This window comes from Diceros bicornis, chromosome 27 (genome assembly GCF_020826845.1).
Source record: "Diceros bicornis minor isolate mBicDic1 chromosome 27, mDicBic1.mat.cur, whole genome shotgun sequence".
NCBI classification, from domain to species: Eukaryota; Metazoa; Chordata; class Mammalia; order Perissodactyla; family Rhinocerotidae; genus Diceros; species Diceros bicornis.
The window spans coordinates 39,162,078-39,179,530 of record NC_080766.1 but is presented as its reverse complement, the minus strand read 5'-3'; the positions used below and the strand labels follow the sequence as shown (position 1 = coordinate 39,179,530).

The 17,453-nt window shown below is 35.5% G+C and overlaps 1 protein-coding gene across 3 annotated transcripts in view; it reads left to right on the top strand.

Moving 5' to 3' along the window:
• BRWD1 (bromodomain and WD repeat domain containing 1) overlaps positions 1–17,453 on the top strand; it is a 121,860-nt gene that overhangs the window by 90,688 nt on the left and 13,719 nt on the right. For all 3 annotated transcript variants that reach the window (XM_058523115.1, XM_058523114.1, XM_058523113.1), the window contains exons 35-40: positions 1,635–1,781; positions 2,404–2,556; positions 7,882–8,048; positions 12,575–12,801; positions 13,662–13,829; positions 15,826–16,737. In XM_058523115.1, coding sequence (XP_058379098.1) covers positions 1,635–1,781; positions 2,404–2,556; positions 7,882–8,048; positions 12,575–12,801; positions 13,662–13,829; positions 15,826–16,737 — 1,774 coding nt within the window. The remainder of the gene's footprint in view (positions 1–1,634; positions 1,782–2,403; positions 2,557–7,881; positions 8,049–12,574; positions 12,802–13,661; positions 13,830–15,825; positions 16,738–17,453) is intronic.

The following is a 17,453-nucleotide window of genomic DNA, read 5'->3' as shown; positions in this document are numbered from 1 at the left end:
AGATTTTAGGTGTTGTCTTTGAAAAGCTACATTGATATAGATATTGAATATTTTATAAGAGAAAGGGGAGAAATCACTGAAAGGTGGATAGTTAGGTAAGGTTTAGTGGAAGAGTTTTGATTTGAACTGTGTTCTCAGAATGAGATGGAGTAAGAAGAGGACATTCAAAAAGTAGGGGATCTTATGATCCAAGCCAAAAACGTAGGAAAGTGTGGCATGTCAACGGGCTGGTGCGGGTACTGGCCTGACTGATGTAGAGGTTGAATGTTGGAGTGAGCACAGTGGCTGTGTGTGGCTGTTATGTTGGGAGCAGATTATGGTGGTATTGAAAATGAAGGATTTCATTTAAATTTAAAGTACAGAGTCAGTTTCACAGCCAAAATAGATAAATAGATTTTGAGCCATAAGAGGATAGGTATTAAAGGAAATGAATTAGGAGTTCACTGCACGAATCTGGGAGTAAAGGATGGGAACCTAGTCAACGACAGTATTTGCTTGGAATGGAGAAGAAGGGAAGAAGATGAGACCTTTTAAAGGGAAAATTGACTAGGATTTGGTAACTGAACCTTTTTTCAAAATGAGGATTGGGGTTAAGGAGAAGGATGTATGGAAATAAGTTTTGTGTATTAGGTAGTTAGAATTGTGGTGTCACCAGCAGCTCTTAAAGTTCTAGTGTAATATGTTAATTAAAAGTAAAGGTAATTTATCTGAAAATGCTTAAAAATGTTAACATTTTAAATTTTATCCAAATGCTCCTTAAACTTAAGCTTTTTATCACATTAATTTTCATAATGTGCTTGCCCCAAATGACATTGAAAAGTTAGATTTGAATTATTACCATCTGATTGTCATTGTCATGTAATTTCATTTCTAAACAGACTCCCAAATGTTTAGTATCTGTTTAGTATTTGTTTGCTATGGCTGCTATAGCAAATTACAAATCTAGTGGCTTAACCAATAAAAGTATTATCTTACAGTTCTGTAGATTAGGAGTTTGACATGGGTCTCACTGGGCTAAAATCACATTGTTAGCATGGTTGTGTTCCTTTTGGAAACTCCAGGGTAGAATCTATTTCCTTGCATTTTCCAGCTTCTAGAAGCTCATGGCCCCCTTCTCCCATCTTCAAGTCAGCAGTGTATCATCTTCCAGTCTCTGACACTAACCCTTCTGCCTCCCTCTTATAAGGACCCCTGTGATTACATTAGGCCCACCCTGATAATCTCAGGACAGTCTCCCCATCTCAAGATTGTACCTTTAGTCGTACCTACATAGTCTGTTTTGCTATGTAAAGTGATATAGTCACAGGTTCTTGGGATTAGGATGTAGACATCTTTGGGGCCATTATTCTCCCTACCGTGTTATCCAATGTGTCACTTCACATTCTGTGAAAACATTTTCTAAATTTGGGAGATAAGTGGTGGAATGAAAAATATTTTTTGAGTAACAGATGTGACATTATTTTTTACAGAACAGAGGATTTTTTCCAAGTGAAAAGAAAATCAAAGTAGCCACCTTCTTATGACATAATACAGAAGACAACAGCTCAGTTGCATTTTTACTGTCATACTATAATACCATAGTGTGACTTTTCCGAGACTGAAAAATCTTTTAATGTTGTGAATGTATTTTTAAGGTCCATGAATGGAAAAAAAGGAGCATCAGAGCAGCCAACTATGTTGAAAGCAACTGGAAGAAACAGTGTAAGGAACTAGTGAACTTAATTTTTCAATGTGAAGATTCTGAACCATTTAGACAACCTGTTGATTTGGTTGAATATCCAGTAAGTTACCATTATTTGAATGTTTGGGGCTTTTCTTGTTTTGTACAGAGGAGATCAGGATAGAATTATTTAAATTAAACTTTAAAGAATAAGATGTCTAGGCTTTGTGTTAACTTCTCTTACCACTGAGTCAGCTGTAGACGAGTTAGTTTACACAGTTTTCTTGAATTTATAGAGACACTTGGGTTAAGACTTAGTTAACCAGTGTTACATAATAATGAGAGGATTCTACGTGGTTATTTATTATCTAAGTAGGCCCAGCGCCAGGAAAACTATCAATTGGGTAAAAGTGTCTGTCTTCACTCCTCCAATAGGGGAATGGAAAATCACCTTAAAAAAAAAGTCAGATTATAAAGTGCAGATTTACTGTAGGAAGCTTGGAAATTACAGAAGAGCGTAAAGAAGGAAATAAAAACCATTCTATATCTTGCTACTAAGTATAACATTTTGGTGTATTTCTTGTCTGTATGTCTGGGCCTCTTTTTAAAAATTATTAATGATTCTTAAGATCCTTCTAACGTTTTTCTCTTCTATCATTTTGAGTATTTTAGAGATCTGATGCACTTACATTTCTAAAAGCAGGAATCAAATCTTTGAACTAATTATTGTTTTTAAAACCTAGGACTACCGAGATATTATAGATACTCCAATGGATTTTGGAACAGTAAGGGAAACTTTAGAAGCGGGAAATTATGACAGCCCTTTGGAATTTTGCAAAGACATCCGGTTGATATTTAGCAATGCAAAAGCATATACACCAAACAAAAGATCAAAGGTAATTTTTAAAGTGGTTTATTTAAAAAAAAAAAAAAGTATGCCTGATCTGTGTAGATGCTAATTTCTACTTGCTGGTAGAGGTTAAAACATTAAAGATAACTGAGTAGAGTAAGACTACTATTAAGAACAGAGCTTTTGCCACTGCCCAAATATGTGTTGTTGTTAACTTACAACAAGTAATGTTTTTCTTTCCTAAGGTTTTATAAACAAATGAGGATTGGTGGGAGTGAGGGCACAGTGTAATGAACAAACTTGAGTTCGATATATAGAATGAGAAAAATCTATGTTTTCATATATTGGAAATCTTGAAAAGTGGGAAACTTATTGATAAAGTCTAGAAGAATATTAAAATGAAGAAAAGGGAAATCTGAAGTGAGGGTGGGACTACTGACGACATGCTAATATTCTGGATCTGAAGAAGAAATGCATGAGCTATCTGATTAAGAACACAAGTAGTACATTCCTAAATTTTTGTTAAAATGTTATATGTTGGATAACTTTTCAAAACTCGTTGAAGCATAATAAGTATACAAAAGTGCACGTATACTCTCAGTGAATTTTCACAAACATCACAAACCCTTGTAGCCAGTGTGCTGGGTAATTAAAAAAAACAGCAATATTTTGAGAAGTAAGATTTTAAAGTAAAGCACTTGCATGAGATAGCACTTTCTCCATCATCACTGACTCGCACTGCTAATTATTCATTTTGCCTTGATTTCACTTTCCCCTCATTTCTTATTATCAGACTGCTTCTGCATTATTAATTCTTATCTCAATTGGAGAACTCTTTCATTGCACTCAATATCCATATTGCTTACTGGATCAATTCAAGGTTAAAGTCTAACATTTTTCCAAGTTTCTGTTATTATCAGTATTCACCTTTGTGAGACTGTTTATTTCCAGAGAGAAAATAATTCCAAGTTTTTTTTTCCCTTTTTGTTTAAAATACCTGTTTGAGGATACATCATACAACTCACCCATTTAAAGTGTATAATTTAATGGTTTTTGGTATATTACGTTACTCAGATTTTCAAAATTGTAGTTAGATAAATTTAACAAAATTTATCATTTTAACCATTTTTAAAGTGTAAAGTTCAGTGGCATTACTTACATTCACAAAGTTGTTCAACCATCACTGCTTTCTGTTTCCAAAACTCATCACCCCAAACAGAAACTTTGCAACCATTAAGTAATAACTCTACATTCTGCCTTTCCCTCAGCCCTTGGTAACCTCTAATTTACTTTCTATCTCTATGAATTTGCCTGTTCCAGATATTTCATATAAATTCAATCATACAATATTTGTCCCTTTGTGTCCAGCTTGTTTCACTTGGCATAATGTCTTAAAGGTTCATCCATGTTGTAGCATGTGTCAGAACTTAATTCCTTTTTATGGCTGAATAATATTCCCTTGTATGGGTGTATGACATTTTGTTTATCCATCAATCTGTTGATTGACACTGGAGTTATTTCTCCTTTTTGGCTATTGTGATTAATGCCGCAGTGAATATTGGAATACAAGTATCTGTAAGAGTTCTTGCCCTCAAGTTTCCTTGGGTGTATACCTAAGAGTGGAATTGCTGGTTCATAGGGTAATTCTGTTTTTAGTTTTTTCAGGAACTGCCAAACTGTATTCCATAACAGCTGCTCCATTTTACATTCCCACTGGCAATGTACGAGGATTCCAGTTTCTCCACATCCTTGCCAACATTTGTTATTTCTTGGTTTTTTTTTTTAATTGTAGCTATCCTAGTGAGTGTGAAGTGTTATCTCATTGTGGTTTTGATTTGCATTTCTCTTATGACTTATTAAAAATTGTACGTGGGTTTTGTTTTAATCAGGTATGGTAAGACAAGATATGGAAATAGTTGTCATGAAGGAAGAAGTTTATATTCACAGATCCCTAGAAACAGGAAGCATGACACACCATGCAAGGCCACATGGGGATGGACCCGGGTTGGTCATTAGGCAGAGGGGAGGAAAGGGAAGAGCATGGCGCTGAGCCTTTAGTGATGTTTTTGCAGGAATACAAGGCAGGGCAGAGTAAACAGTTTAAGGTTGGCTAGTTTGAATAATTCTGGGAGCTTTGGCCTATAGGGATGTTCCCTAGATGTCTGGCTCCTGGTCCTGGGATGATTTAGGGTAGAGGGAATATTGGCTTGCTGTGTGAGAGTTTAATAAAGAAGATAGTTAGGGGTGTGAGCTTTGGATTGATTGTTTTGTGTATCAGAAGTGCACTTGCAAGAGAGTCATTTGCTGTCTCTAGGAATTAGCTAGTGCTGGGAGGGGCTGTCTGTTCAGGATCAAGGCTCCAAGTGCCAGAACATTAAGAATACAGAAAATAAGAAAATACAGTCAGTACACTAATGATGTTGAGTATCTTTCCATGTGTTTGTTGGCTGCTTGTATGTCTTTGGAAAAATATCTATTCAAGTGCTTTGCCCATTTTTTAATTGGATGTTTTTGTCTTTTTGTTGTTGAGTTGTAAGGATTTTTTAGTATATCCTGGATATTAAACCCTTATCAGATAAAGTTTTTCGAAATATTTTCTCTTATTCTGTAGGTTGTCTTTTCACTTGTTGATAATGTCCTTTGATACATAAAAGTTTTTAATTTTGATGAAGTCCAATTAATCTATTTTTTCTTTGGTTTCTTGTGCTTTTGGTTTCATGTCCAAGACTCCATTGCCAAATCCAGTGTCATGAAGGAGTCCCCTATGTGTTTTTAGGAGTTTTATGGTTTAGTTTTTATATTTAAGTTGTTGATCTATTTTGAGTTAATATTTGTACATGGTGTAAAGTAGGGGTCCAGTTCATTCTTTTGCCTGTGGAAATCCTGTTATCCCAGCACTATCTGTTGAAGAGACTATTCTTTCCCCATTCTTTTTTTCCCTTTGTTTTTTTATTTTTGCTGAGAAGATTTGCCCTGAGCTAACACCTCTGCCAGTCTTCCTCTATTTGTGCTGCCACAGCGTGGCTGCCGCCGAGTGGTGTAGGTCCGTGCCTGGGAACCGAACCCTGGCCGCTGAAGCAGAGCGTGCCAAACTTAAACCACTAGGCCATGGGGCCGCCCCCATTCTTTCCCCATTAAATGGACTTGGCATCTTTTTTGAAAATCAGTTGGCTATAGGTATATGGGTTTATTTCTGAACTCAGTTCTATTCCTTTAGTCTTTATTTGTGTGTCTGTCTGTCTGTCTCTGTCCCACAATGTTTTGTTTACTGCAGCTTTGTAGTCAGTTTTGAAATCAGTAAGTGTGAGTCCTCTCACTTTGATCTTTTTCAAGATTGTTTTGGCTACTCAGGCTCCCTTGCAATTTATTATCAATTTGAAGATTGGCCTTTTCCATTTCTATAAAAAAAAGTTGGTTGAATTTTTGATTGGAATTGCATTGAATGTGTAGATTGCTTTGGGTGGTGTTGACATCTTGATAGTATTAAGTCTTCCTATCCCTTAACAAGAGATGTCTTTCCATTTACTTAGGTCTAATTTCTTTCAGCACTATTTTATAATTTTCAGTGACAAGTTTTGTACTTCGTTGGTTAAATTTGTTCCCAGGTATTTTATTGTTTTAGATGCTATTTGAAATGCAGTTGCTTTCTTAATTTCCTTTTCTGATTGTTCATTGTTGGTATATAGAAATACAAGATTCTTGTGTGTAGATCTTATACCCTGTAATTTTGCTGAATTCATTTATTAGCACTAATAGCTTTCTTGTGGAATCTTTGTTTCTATATATAGGATCATATCATCTGTGAATAGAGATACTAGTTTTACTTCTTCCTTTCCAATTTTGAATGATTTTTATTTCTTGTCTAATTGCTCTGGCTAGAATTTAAAGTACAGTGTTGAATAGCGCTGGTGAATGTGGGCATCCTTATCTCATGCTTCATCTCAGGGGGAAAGATTTTCAGTCTTTCACCATTGTGTATGATGTTAACTGTGGGTTTTTCATACATGCTCTTTTTCATGTTGAAGAGCTGATAATTTTAGCACCCACTTTTGTTAAATAATGTTTATTTTCAATTAAATTGTATTATTAATTTTACATAAAAGCTAGTGAGAAAACATGAAAATGTGATACTACAGATAATCAGAGGTTTCAAACTTAATATGATTGAGAAAAAAATCACCCATTAAAATTAGTGACTTACACTAGAATTCAATTTGAAGGAAAAGAATAAATTTCATATACAGTCACATGTCACCTAACGACAGGGATACTTTGTGAGAAATGTGTCCTTAGGCAGTTGCATCCTTTGAACATCAAAGAATGTACTTACAAACCTAGATAATATAGCCTGCTACATACCTGGACTATATGGTACTAATCTCACGGGACCACAGTTGTATATGCACTTTGTCGTTGACCAAAATGTCATTATGCGGTGTGACTGTATACTCAAAATACTGGAAATAATTGTCTAAGATCATTTCAAAGATGAAGTGGGATCATAAGTTTCACATAGATTCATTTTATATATGTATGTATATATATGAAGCATATAGGAAATTCATGTATCTCACATACTTTTGTTTTCTAGTGTTAAGAGTCTCCACTCTCCTCTGCCATGCATTAGAGTGATTGATATTTAGCTTTTGAACATTTGACTTTTGCACTTCTTTTCAGGGATGATTGTGGATGAGTAATGAGTACTTCCTGTAAATACATAGTTATACCAAAAGTTATTTATAGTAGCATCTAATATCACATTGCTGTTCTTTTAAAGATTTGATGTTATTTAATTATAAAAATTGTTAAAACATAATCTTTCATATATATTAAAGTTCTAGGGCATATTTTTTCTTCTATTGCATGCAAGGTGTCCTTTTGTCTGTAATTCATATTTAGATGTAAGTAGCACCAAAGGCAGTCAAATTGCAAGTAGAGACTGGTGTAAAAGTGCTTTTGTTCTCTTGCCCAAAGGAGACACTGCTCTTTTGCTGCCTAAATAGCAATCTTAAAACCAACCAACTTCGCATCTAACTTTAGGAGAAGGGGACATTTTTTGGGTTTGTACATGTAGATGTGAAAATGGAAAAAGCCAGTTGAGAACCATTTACATAGACATAAGCCCTAGATTCTAGAGAGTTGCTTGATTTAAAACTTTCTTTTCATCTGAGAGGTATATATTTGATACTTCCTGTTTCTTGCAGATGTCATTGAAGGGAAGGGGTGAGAAACAGATAAAATAAGTAACAGCCATTATCTTCAATGGGGATATAATAGATTGCAAGTAGCCTCAATGATTACAATCTTTTTTTTTATAAAATTGTTTTTAAAGATACTTTCTAGTTCTAGTTTTCCTTTCATATCTTTGCAGATTTACAGTATGACTTTGAGATTGTCGGCCTTATTTGAAGAAAAAATGAAGAAAATCTCCTCTGATTTTAAAGTTGGCCAAAAATTCAATGAAAAACTTCGAAGAAGCCAGAGGTTCAAGAGACGGCAAAGTTGTAATCGCGTCAATCAGGCTAACAAAAGTATCAGGTGAATTGGTTATTGTATTGTAGGCTTTGTGTGCAATTTAAAAAAGTTTCAGGTTGTGATACTTCTTTGATTTTATTATACTAAAAATTGTTAATGATTTTAGAGTATAGCATATTCAGAAAAGAATAGTCATTTTTTATGGCTTGAAAGCATTCTGTGCATATAGAGCTGTTGTATTGATTTGTAATTGTGTAAATTTGTAAGCTTTTAATGAAAATCATCAATTTTTAAAATCTTATTAAGAATTATTTAAAGTATCATTTACCTTTTGCATTAGAAACTTTTTTTTTTAATGCAGAGAGTAGAGTGATTACTATGTATGGTTGTTGAACACTTGACTGCGTTAAGGAAAAATGTCGCTTAGATACAATGCACCCTGTTTTTACTGAGGATTAGTTGTAAAGAAGAAATATAAAATGTAGGGTTTATTCTCTTTATCAATAATTTCATATTTATATTCTTTCTTCTTTGTGTGGCTTACAGGTATTTTAAAGTTTTGAAATGGGAAAATTGAGTTATTTGGCATTTCCCTGTACATTTTGAATGTGCACTATACCCTTGATGGGTTTCTTCATGATTATTCTGGGGATTACATTATGCATCTCAATTCAAAACAATCTGCTTTAGATTCATACTGTTTAGTTCCCATAGTTAAAAGAATTTTGTTCTAGTTTAGCTCCCTTTCCTCCAGTATTTGTGCTGTTATTGTCAAACAGATTACATCTTTATACGTTATGTTTTATGCAGTTGTCTTTTAAATCAGTTAAGAAAAGAATAAAAAATTATTTATACTGTTATTTATATTTACCTACATAATTACCTTTCTCAGTGGTCTTTATTTTTGTGGATTTGAGTTATTACTCTTTGGTGTCATTTCTTTTTAGCCTGAAGTCTTTTAGGATTTCTTGTAAGGCAGGTGTGCTAGCGATTAATTCTGTTAGTCTTTGTTTATCTGGGAATGTCTTGACTTCATTTTCTTTATGGAAGACTAGTTTTGCTGGATATAGAATTTTTAGTTGATGGTGTTTTCCTTTTGGCATTGTGAGTATTTCATCCCACTGCCTGCTGACCTTCATTGTTTCTGACCAGAAGTGAGCTATTATACTTATTGAGGTTCCCTCCTTTGTACATATGGAGGTGTTTTTCTCTTGTTGCTTTCAAGGTTTCCCTCTTGTCTTTATCTTGTAACTGATTATGATGTGTGCAGTTGTGGGTTTTTCCTCTTTGGAATTTGTCCAGCTTTGTGGATGTGTAATGTTTTTCATCAAATTTGAGTGGTTTTCAGTCTTCATTTCTTCAAGTTTTTTTTCTGCCCCTTTTGGGGCTCTCTGAGGCTCTTTATTTTTCTTTCTGTTCTTCAAACTGAATAATCTGTATTGACATACTTTCAAGTTCACTGATTCTTGTATCAGCGCATATCTGCTATTGGGCCCATCTTGTGAATATTTATTTCAGTTATGTATTTTTCAACTCCAGAATTTCTCTTTGGTTTGCTTTTTTATAATTTGTCTCTCTCTTTTTTTTTTTTTTTTGTGAGGATGGTCAGTCCTGAGCTAACATCCGATGCCAACGCTCCCATTTTTTTTTGCTGAGGAAGATTAGCCCTGAGCTAACATCTGCCAATCCTCCTCTTTTTGCTGAGGAAGATTGGCCCTGGGCTGAAACATCTGTGCCCATCTTCCTCTACTTTATATGGTATGGCGCCACAGCATGGCTTGACAAGTGGTATGTTGGTGCACGCCCGGGATCCAAACCTGTGAACCCTGGGCCACCGAAGCGGAGCACACGCACTTAACTACTGCACCACCGGGCTGGCCCTATAACTTCTGTCTCTCTATTGATGTTCTCTGTCATCATAGTTTCCTTTAATTCTATAAATATGATTTCATTTAGTTTTTCAAACATATTTATCATAGCTGATTTAAATGTCTTTAGTTCAGCATCTGGGTCCTCTCAGAGACAGTTTCTGTTGACTGCATTTTTTTCCTGTATATGGACAAACTTTCCCGTTTCTTGTTATGTCTCATAATTTCTGTTGAAAACTGGACATATTTAATAATATAACATGGCAACTCTGGAAATCACTTCTCTTCTAGGTTTTGTTGTTGCTGTTTCTTGTTAACATATTGTAGCAACTCTGGATTCTGATTCTTCTCCCTTGGTGTTGGTGGTTGTTGCTGGTTTTGTTTGTTTAGTGAGTTGCCTAGACCAATTCTGTAGAGTCTTTCTTCCCTACAGTGTTTAGCCACTGAAGTCTGCTGCTTTTTTTAAAAAATATATATTTTTTAAAAAATTTTGAGCTTGGCTCTTAGCTCAATGGTCAGAATTTATGTTTAAACACTTTAAGGCTTCCACCCTTTTCTGAAGGAGTCTGTGTGTGAGGTGGGGCAAACTTCATTTTCTGCTTGTATTTTACTACATGTAAGAGTCTCAAGGTCAGCCAAGGATGAGTAGATAACCGGGCTCTCTCCAGTCTTTCTTGAATATTTATGTGGCATCTTCCACATTCCCAGGAAGATGTTGGAGCTTTTCAAAGACTCCTATGACTGCCTCATTCCCTAGATTTCTTCTTTGAATTTCTGGCTTAACTCTTTCTTGCTTCAACCAGTATCACAGCCTTAGGCAGCCATGCTTTTGGCCTTTCTGGATTGCCGGTAATGTTTTTAGTGCTCTTGGGCATGCAGCTATTCTGGGGAGTTCCCAAATCAGGCCAGCTTCCTCCACCTGCTAGTCCTGGTCCCCAAGGCTATCATGCCACAGAATTGGGGTTTGTGTGTGACTGGGAGCAGCCTCCAGTGAAAATGCCAAAGGCTTGACTGTTTTTACTTAGATTCAGAAGTTTTTCTTGAATAAACGTTTTTTAATTTGTTACATGCCTTAGATTACATTCTGGAGTTCTGAAATGGTTGTTTTGGATTCTTTTCCAGTTTTATTTTTGCTTTTTGGGTGAGAGGATTTGTTGAAGTCCTCATGGTATCCCTGCCCCCTATGTTAGAATAGCCAGAGCCTCATTGAAACAGACAAATAGACTCATTAGATAAATGATTTGGTCCTGTTCAGCTGCTTTGCAATCTGTAATTGAAGTGTGCACATTACAATGTCCTATGGGAGTCCTTGGCCTTCTCCACCTCTTTTTTTAAACTTTTCTTTTTGAAATAATTTCAGAATTGCAGAAAAGTTGACTTTATCTGGATTCACCAGTTGCTCACATTATCACATTTGCTTTATTGTTGCCTTATCAATACTCTTGTTCTTTTAAATCACTGAAAAGAATATTTCTGACATCATGCTCCTTTCATTACCCCTAAATACTTAGTGTGGATTTGCTAAGAAGGTTCTAACCTTATTTGTATTTCTACAGTTGACCCAATAATGTCCTTAGGGCAAATTTTTTTTCCTTAATCTAGATCGAATTAAGATCATTTAGTTGCTTTATCTCTTTAGTCCCTTTTAATCTGGAATTTTATTTTCAACCTTTGTCTTCTTGATTGACATTTCTGAGGAGTATGGGTCATTTATTTTATAAAATGACCCTCAGTTTGGGTTTGTCTGTTATTGTATACGTTTTTAACTTTTTTGTTTAATTATTTTTAAAAACTCTACATTTTCTTTGAACTAAGGAAGAGTCTTAACAGTTCAGAAAGATATAGGATAAAAAGGGAAAGTTTTCACTCTTGAGGTATTACTACCTTATCAGAAATCAAGTTTATGATAAGTATAAGCATGTAATTATTATATTTTGTATTTACTGGTCTGCCCTCCAGTTGATATTAATGCAAGTTAAAATTTTGACATAATCTTGAATTTTCTTGATTATGATAAACAGTTACTGCTTTAAAGAATTGTGGTTATCTTTAAGCTCAAATGCCTTAGATAATTCTAAAAGCTCCTTTATCTTTTGTTTTAAAGGAAAATAGGATTATCTCAACCTGACTGTTAGCTAGATCGGTAATATAAAACCAAAGACTGTCTTGTCTTTAACTTCTGCTCTTTTTCCCCATAATCCATGGCTCAGGGGCCAAACATGGTGCACTGGTACTTAGATGTAAACAGATTGGTTTTAGAAACAAACTGACTTGTTCCGATCTCTTTTTTGCCTGTTTTTTACACTGTTCAGGTTTTACTGATTTCTCCTCTTAATTTTATACTGTCTTTAGGAAGATATAGGAGACTAGAGAGCAAGTCATGTCATATTGAGACTCAAATTTGTAATATGAATGAATGCCTGTATTACCTAAATGTTGGTTTCCCCTAGCGTTTAATCCAAAGAACCTCAGGTATCCAGCATGATTGTCTGTAACTCTGTTACTTGGATCATTTTGTTCATTACTCCAATCTGGAATAAAACGATGTCAAATTTAGAGTAAGAGAATATTAATAGTAATCCATGCCAGAGTAAGATGTTAATAATGAATATTTGAATGTCTTGATCATAAAATTATTCTGAGATTAAGTAATAATACACTTTTATTTAGACATTCTCTGTTTTATTAAATATTGTTTCTTTTGTTCATATCTTTGACCAGAAATATCAAGCAGAAGCGGTTAAAATCTCAGACAAAAGTAATTCCTGAGTTGGTAGGTTCTCCTATCCAGTCTACCTCAAGTAGGGCCGCTCATTCTGCAAGCCGCAAGATGAGTGCTAGTGTCTCTTCGGGTGTTACTTCTGATAACTCTTCAGATTCAGCAGGATCATCAGAAAGAATGAGAAGAAACAGACCTGTCACTCTAACAAATGGTTCCACATTATCTGGTGAGAAGTGGAACATTATGTTATCAACTGTTGAGCACTCGAGTGTGTAACACTGCTAGTTACTATGGGTTTAGAGGAAAGAATAAATAAATAAGACATGGCCTTGGCATTCAAGAATTTACAATTCAACAGAAGAGGCAAAAGTAACAAATCTGATACAATTAGAATATGTTTTTTAAGTACTCTTCTTTGCAAATGGTGCAGCCACATTTTATGCAAATTTAAATTCTCCAAATTTTATTTTATTTATTTTTTATGTGAGGAAGATTAGCCCTGAGCTAACATCTGTTGCCAATCCTCCTCTTTTTGCTGAGGAAGATTGGCCCTGGGCTAACATCCATGCCCATCTTCCTCTGCTTTATATGGGACGCTGCCACAGCATGGCTTGACAAGTGGTGCATCAGTCCACGCCAGGATCCAAACCTGTGAACCCCAGGCCGCTGAAGCAGAGCATGCGAACTTAACTGCTGTGCCACTGGGCCACCCCCGACTATGTCTTTTCTATAGGAAATGCCTGTCTCATGTAACAGAAGGAAGGGGAGAGGATAGTGGGGCTAATTAAATTTTTAAATGGAAGTTTGTTTTATTTATAAAATATATAAACTGTATTTTCTTCTGAATCTAAACCAGGATTAATATGTTCCTTACAGAAATAAAACAACAAACCTGATTTGGAATGCTGCTTATGAACCTTTTATTACCAAAATTTTATCAGCTGTTCCTTGAAACAATTTTTTAAAATATACTCTGTTCTAAGCATTTTAAGAATCTGCTTTTAGTCTATTGTTATGAAGTAACTGTTTATGTGTGTAGTAAAGATGGGATAATATATATAACGGACTCTTGATGCTTTTTCTTAGAGAGCGAAATGGAAGATTCGTTAGGTACCTCATCATCATCTTCAGCTTCGAACAGTTCAGAGGACAGCAAAGACAGTTTAAGAGCTCGTGAATCCTCTTTACGTAGTGGGCTGGCCAGAAATACCAATCTCAGGGTGACCAGAACCAGAGCTTCTCAGAGAAAAACTGGTAAGAGACTCAGTGGTACTTTGTAGGAATGTATAGCAAGAGAATCCAAAAGCTAAACATGGAATGGCTTATTGATTTAATACATCTACATGTGATTAAGTGTCCTTGAGGCTTTTTTATTTTAATTGAGGTATAACTGACATATAACATTGTTAGTTTCAGGTGTACAGCATAATCATTCGATATTTGTATACACTGCAAAATGATCCCCTCAATAAGTCTAGTTACCATTCATCACCATACATAGTTAGAAAAATTTTTTCTTGTGATGAAGACTTTTAAGATTTATTCTCTTAGCAACTTGCATATATGCATCATGGTATTACTAACTGTAGTCATCATGCTGTACATTATATCTCCATGACTTATTTATTTTATAACTGGAAGTTTGTACTTTTTGACCTCCTTCACTCATTTCACCCCCTACCCTCCAATCTGTTCTCTGTATCTAAGAGCTGGGTTTTTTTTTTTTTTTTTTTTTAGATTTCCACATATGAGATCATATAGTATTTGTCTTTCTCTGTCTGATTTATTTCACTTAGCATAATGCCTTCAAGGTCCATCCATGTTGTTCAAATGGCAAGATTCCATTCTTTTTTATGGTTGAAGAGTATTCAATTGTGTAGATATACCACCTCTATCTATTCATCCATTGATGGACACTTAGATTGTTTCCATATCTTGGCTACTGTAAAAAATGCTGCAGTGAACATGGAAGTGTGTATATCTGTCTGAGTTAGTGTTTTCATTTCTTTGGATAAATATCCAGAAGTGGAATTTCTGGATCATATGGTAGTTCTATTTTTAACTTCTTGAGGAACCTCCCTACTATTTGCCATAGTGGCTGCACCAATTTACATTCCCACCAACAGTGCACAAGGGTTCCCCTTTTTCTGCATCCTCACCAACACTGTTAATTCTTATCTTTTTGATAATAGCCATTCTAAAAGGGTTGAGGTGATATCTCATTGTGGTTTTGGTTTGCATTTCCCTGATGATTAGTGATGTTGAGCATCTTTTCATGTGCCTGTTGGCCATCTGTATGTCTTCTTTGGAAAAATGTATATTCAGATCCTCTGCTCATTTTTTTAATTGGATTGTTGTTTTTTTTAATATTGAGTTGTTTATATATTTTGGATATTAACCCCTAATCAGATATATGACTTACAAATATTTTTTCCCATTCAGTAAGTTGCCTTTTCATTTTGTTGATGATTTCTTTCTTTCTTTTTTTTTTTGTGAGGAAGATCAGCTCTGAGCTCACATCCAATGCCAATCCTCCTCTTTTTGCTGAGGAGGATTGGCCCTGGGCTAATATCCGTGCCCATCTTCCTCTACTTTATATGGGACGCTGCCACAGCATGGCTTGACAAGTGGTGCGTCGGTGCGCGCCTGGGATCCAAACCTATGAACCCCGGGCTGCCAAAGTGGCGTGTGAGCACTTAACTGCTGCGCCACCGGGCCAGCCCCTGTTGATGATTTCCTTAGCTGTGCAGAAGCATTTTAGTTTGATGTAGTCCCACTTGTTTATTTTTGCTTTTGTTGCCTTTGCTTTTGGAGTGAGATCCAAAAACTCATCACCAAGACCGATGTCAAAGAGCTTCTCGCCTGTGTTTTCTTCTAGGAGTTTTATGATTTCAGGTCTTACATTCAAGTCTTTAATACATTTTGAGTTAATTTTTGTGTATCGTGTAAGACAGGAGTCTAGTTTCATTCTTTTCCATGTGGCTGTTCAGTTTTCCGAGCACCATTTATTGAAGAGACTGTCCTTTCCCCATTGCATAATCTTGCCTCCTTTGTCATAAATTAAATGACCATATACATGAGTTTATTTTTGGCCTCTCTACTCTGTTTTATCCTTTAGGCTGTTTAGATTTAGAAAGAAAATCTAGTTTGGCATTAAAAAACAAGGAACATCAGTACTAAAATAATAAAGGCATTAAAAAATGTTAAAATAAGGAAGATCTTTCTGATCTTATTGTTACTTTATTTCTAGGTCCAATTTCTTTAGAAAATGGATGTGGCCGAAAAGCTACTCGAAAGAGAGTCTATTTAAGTGACTCTGATAACAATTCATTAGAAACTGGTGAAAGTCTAAAAGCCAGAGCTGGAAATAACCGGAAAGTGCTACGAAAGTGTGCTGCTGTGGCTGCCAATAAGATAAAGCTCATGAGTGATGTAGAGGAGAATTCTAGCTCTGAGAGTGTCTGTTCTGGCCGTAAGCTGCCTCACCGCAATGCTTCTGCTGTAGCTAGAAAAAAGTTACTACATAATTCTGAAGATGATCACAGCTTAAAGTCAGAAATTGAAGAAGAGGAGTTAAAAGATCGAAATCAACCATCACCATTGTCCAATTCTCATGCTGCCCAGAATACTGTCAGTGAATCTGAAAATAGAGATTCAGAGTCAGAAAGTGATTTACGGGTAGCCCGAAAAAATTGGCATGCTAATGGGTTCAAGTCCTATACTCCAGCAACTTCTAAAACAAAATTTCTTAAAATAGAGTCTTCTGAGGAAGACTCTAAAAGTCATGATTCAGATAACAGGCATAACAGAATTGCTGGCCCATCAACGTCTGGGCAGAAACTTAAGGCAGAACGCATCTCAGAGGAAGAGGAGGAAGCAGATTCTGAACCAAGAAAATATGTTGGTAGGAAATACAACACAAGTCGCAAGAATGCTACTTTCCTTAAAAAAGCAAAGATCTTCAGTGATTCAGAGGACTCCGAATCGGAAGAACAAGATAGAGAAGATGGTAAATGTCACAAAATGGAAACAAACCGGATTTCAGAGAATTTGAAGTGTGAACCTAGTGCTGGGTCCCACTGTTTCTCAGATCAGGTATCTGAAACTGATTTGGATTCAGAGGATGACAAGATAAAAGAAAAACCAAGCAGTTTTATGAAAGGTAATTCGAAACATTTAACCCTCGTTCACTGATTATTCTCACTGTCCTTTCCTTATAGCATACGATGCTTTTTTTCCCCCGATGAAACTTCTTTACCAGCTGTTTTCTCTCCACCTTGTGCATTCTGCGTGAGTCTTTTCTGTGCATCTCTTAATATTCCTATGTGCATGCGTAACTGTTTGTCAGGTACATTCAGTTTTATTCATGTAACAGGCAATCTTGGCCTTTAATGACTATTTCTACTAAAAATTTCACTTCTTGTACTGGTGATGGGAATATTGTATTGGCTATGGGTTTAAGGAAAGCAGAGACAAGCACATTTATAAGCTGTGGCGATAACAGTTTGAGAAGAGGAAAGAAAAGGGTAGGACTGGTTGAAAAGAATGCAGTAAGTAATAATAATAATAATAGCAGCTAACAGAACAGTTACCGAGCTGTGTCTGTGTATCAGAAAGTTTTTCTAAGTGCTTTACATTTATTAACCATTTTAGTCTTCCTATCTTTTATGAGATAGGGGCTATTATTATTATTGTCCATTTTACTGATAATAACTCTGGAGCACGGAGAAGTGAAATAACTTGCTGAATTAAGATTGTCCTCCTGGTGAATGGGGATTGATGAAATATATTAAAGAGCAGGAGGCAGCTAAAGCTAAGATTTAAAAGTAGTTGGTATGATTGGAATTTGTGAAAGTAAGAAAAGTTTCAGGAAGGCTG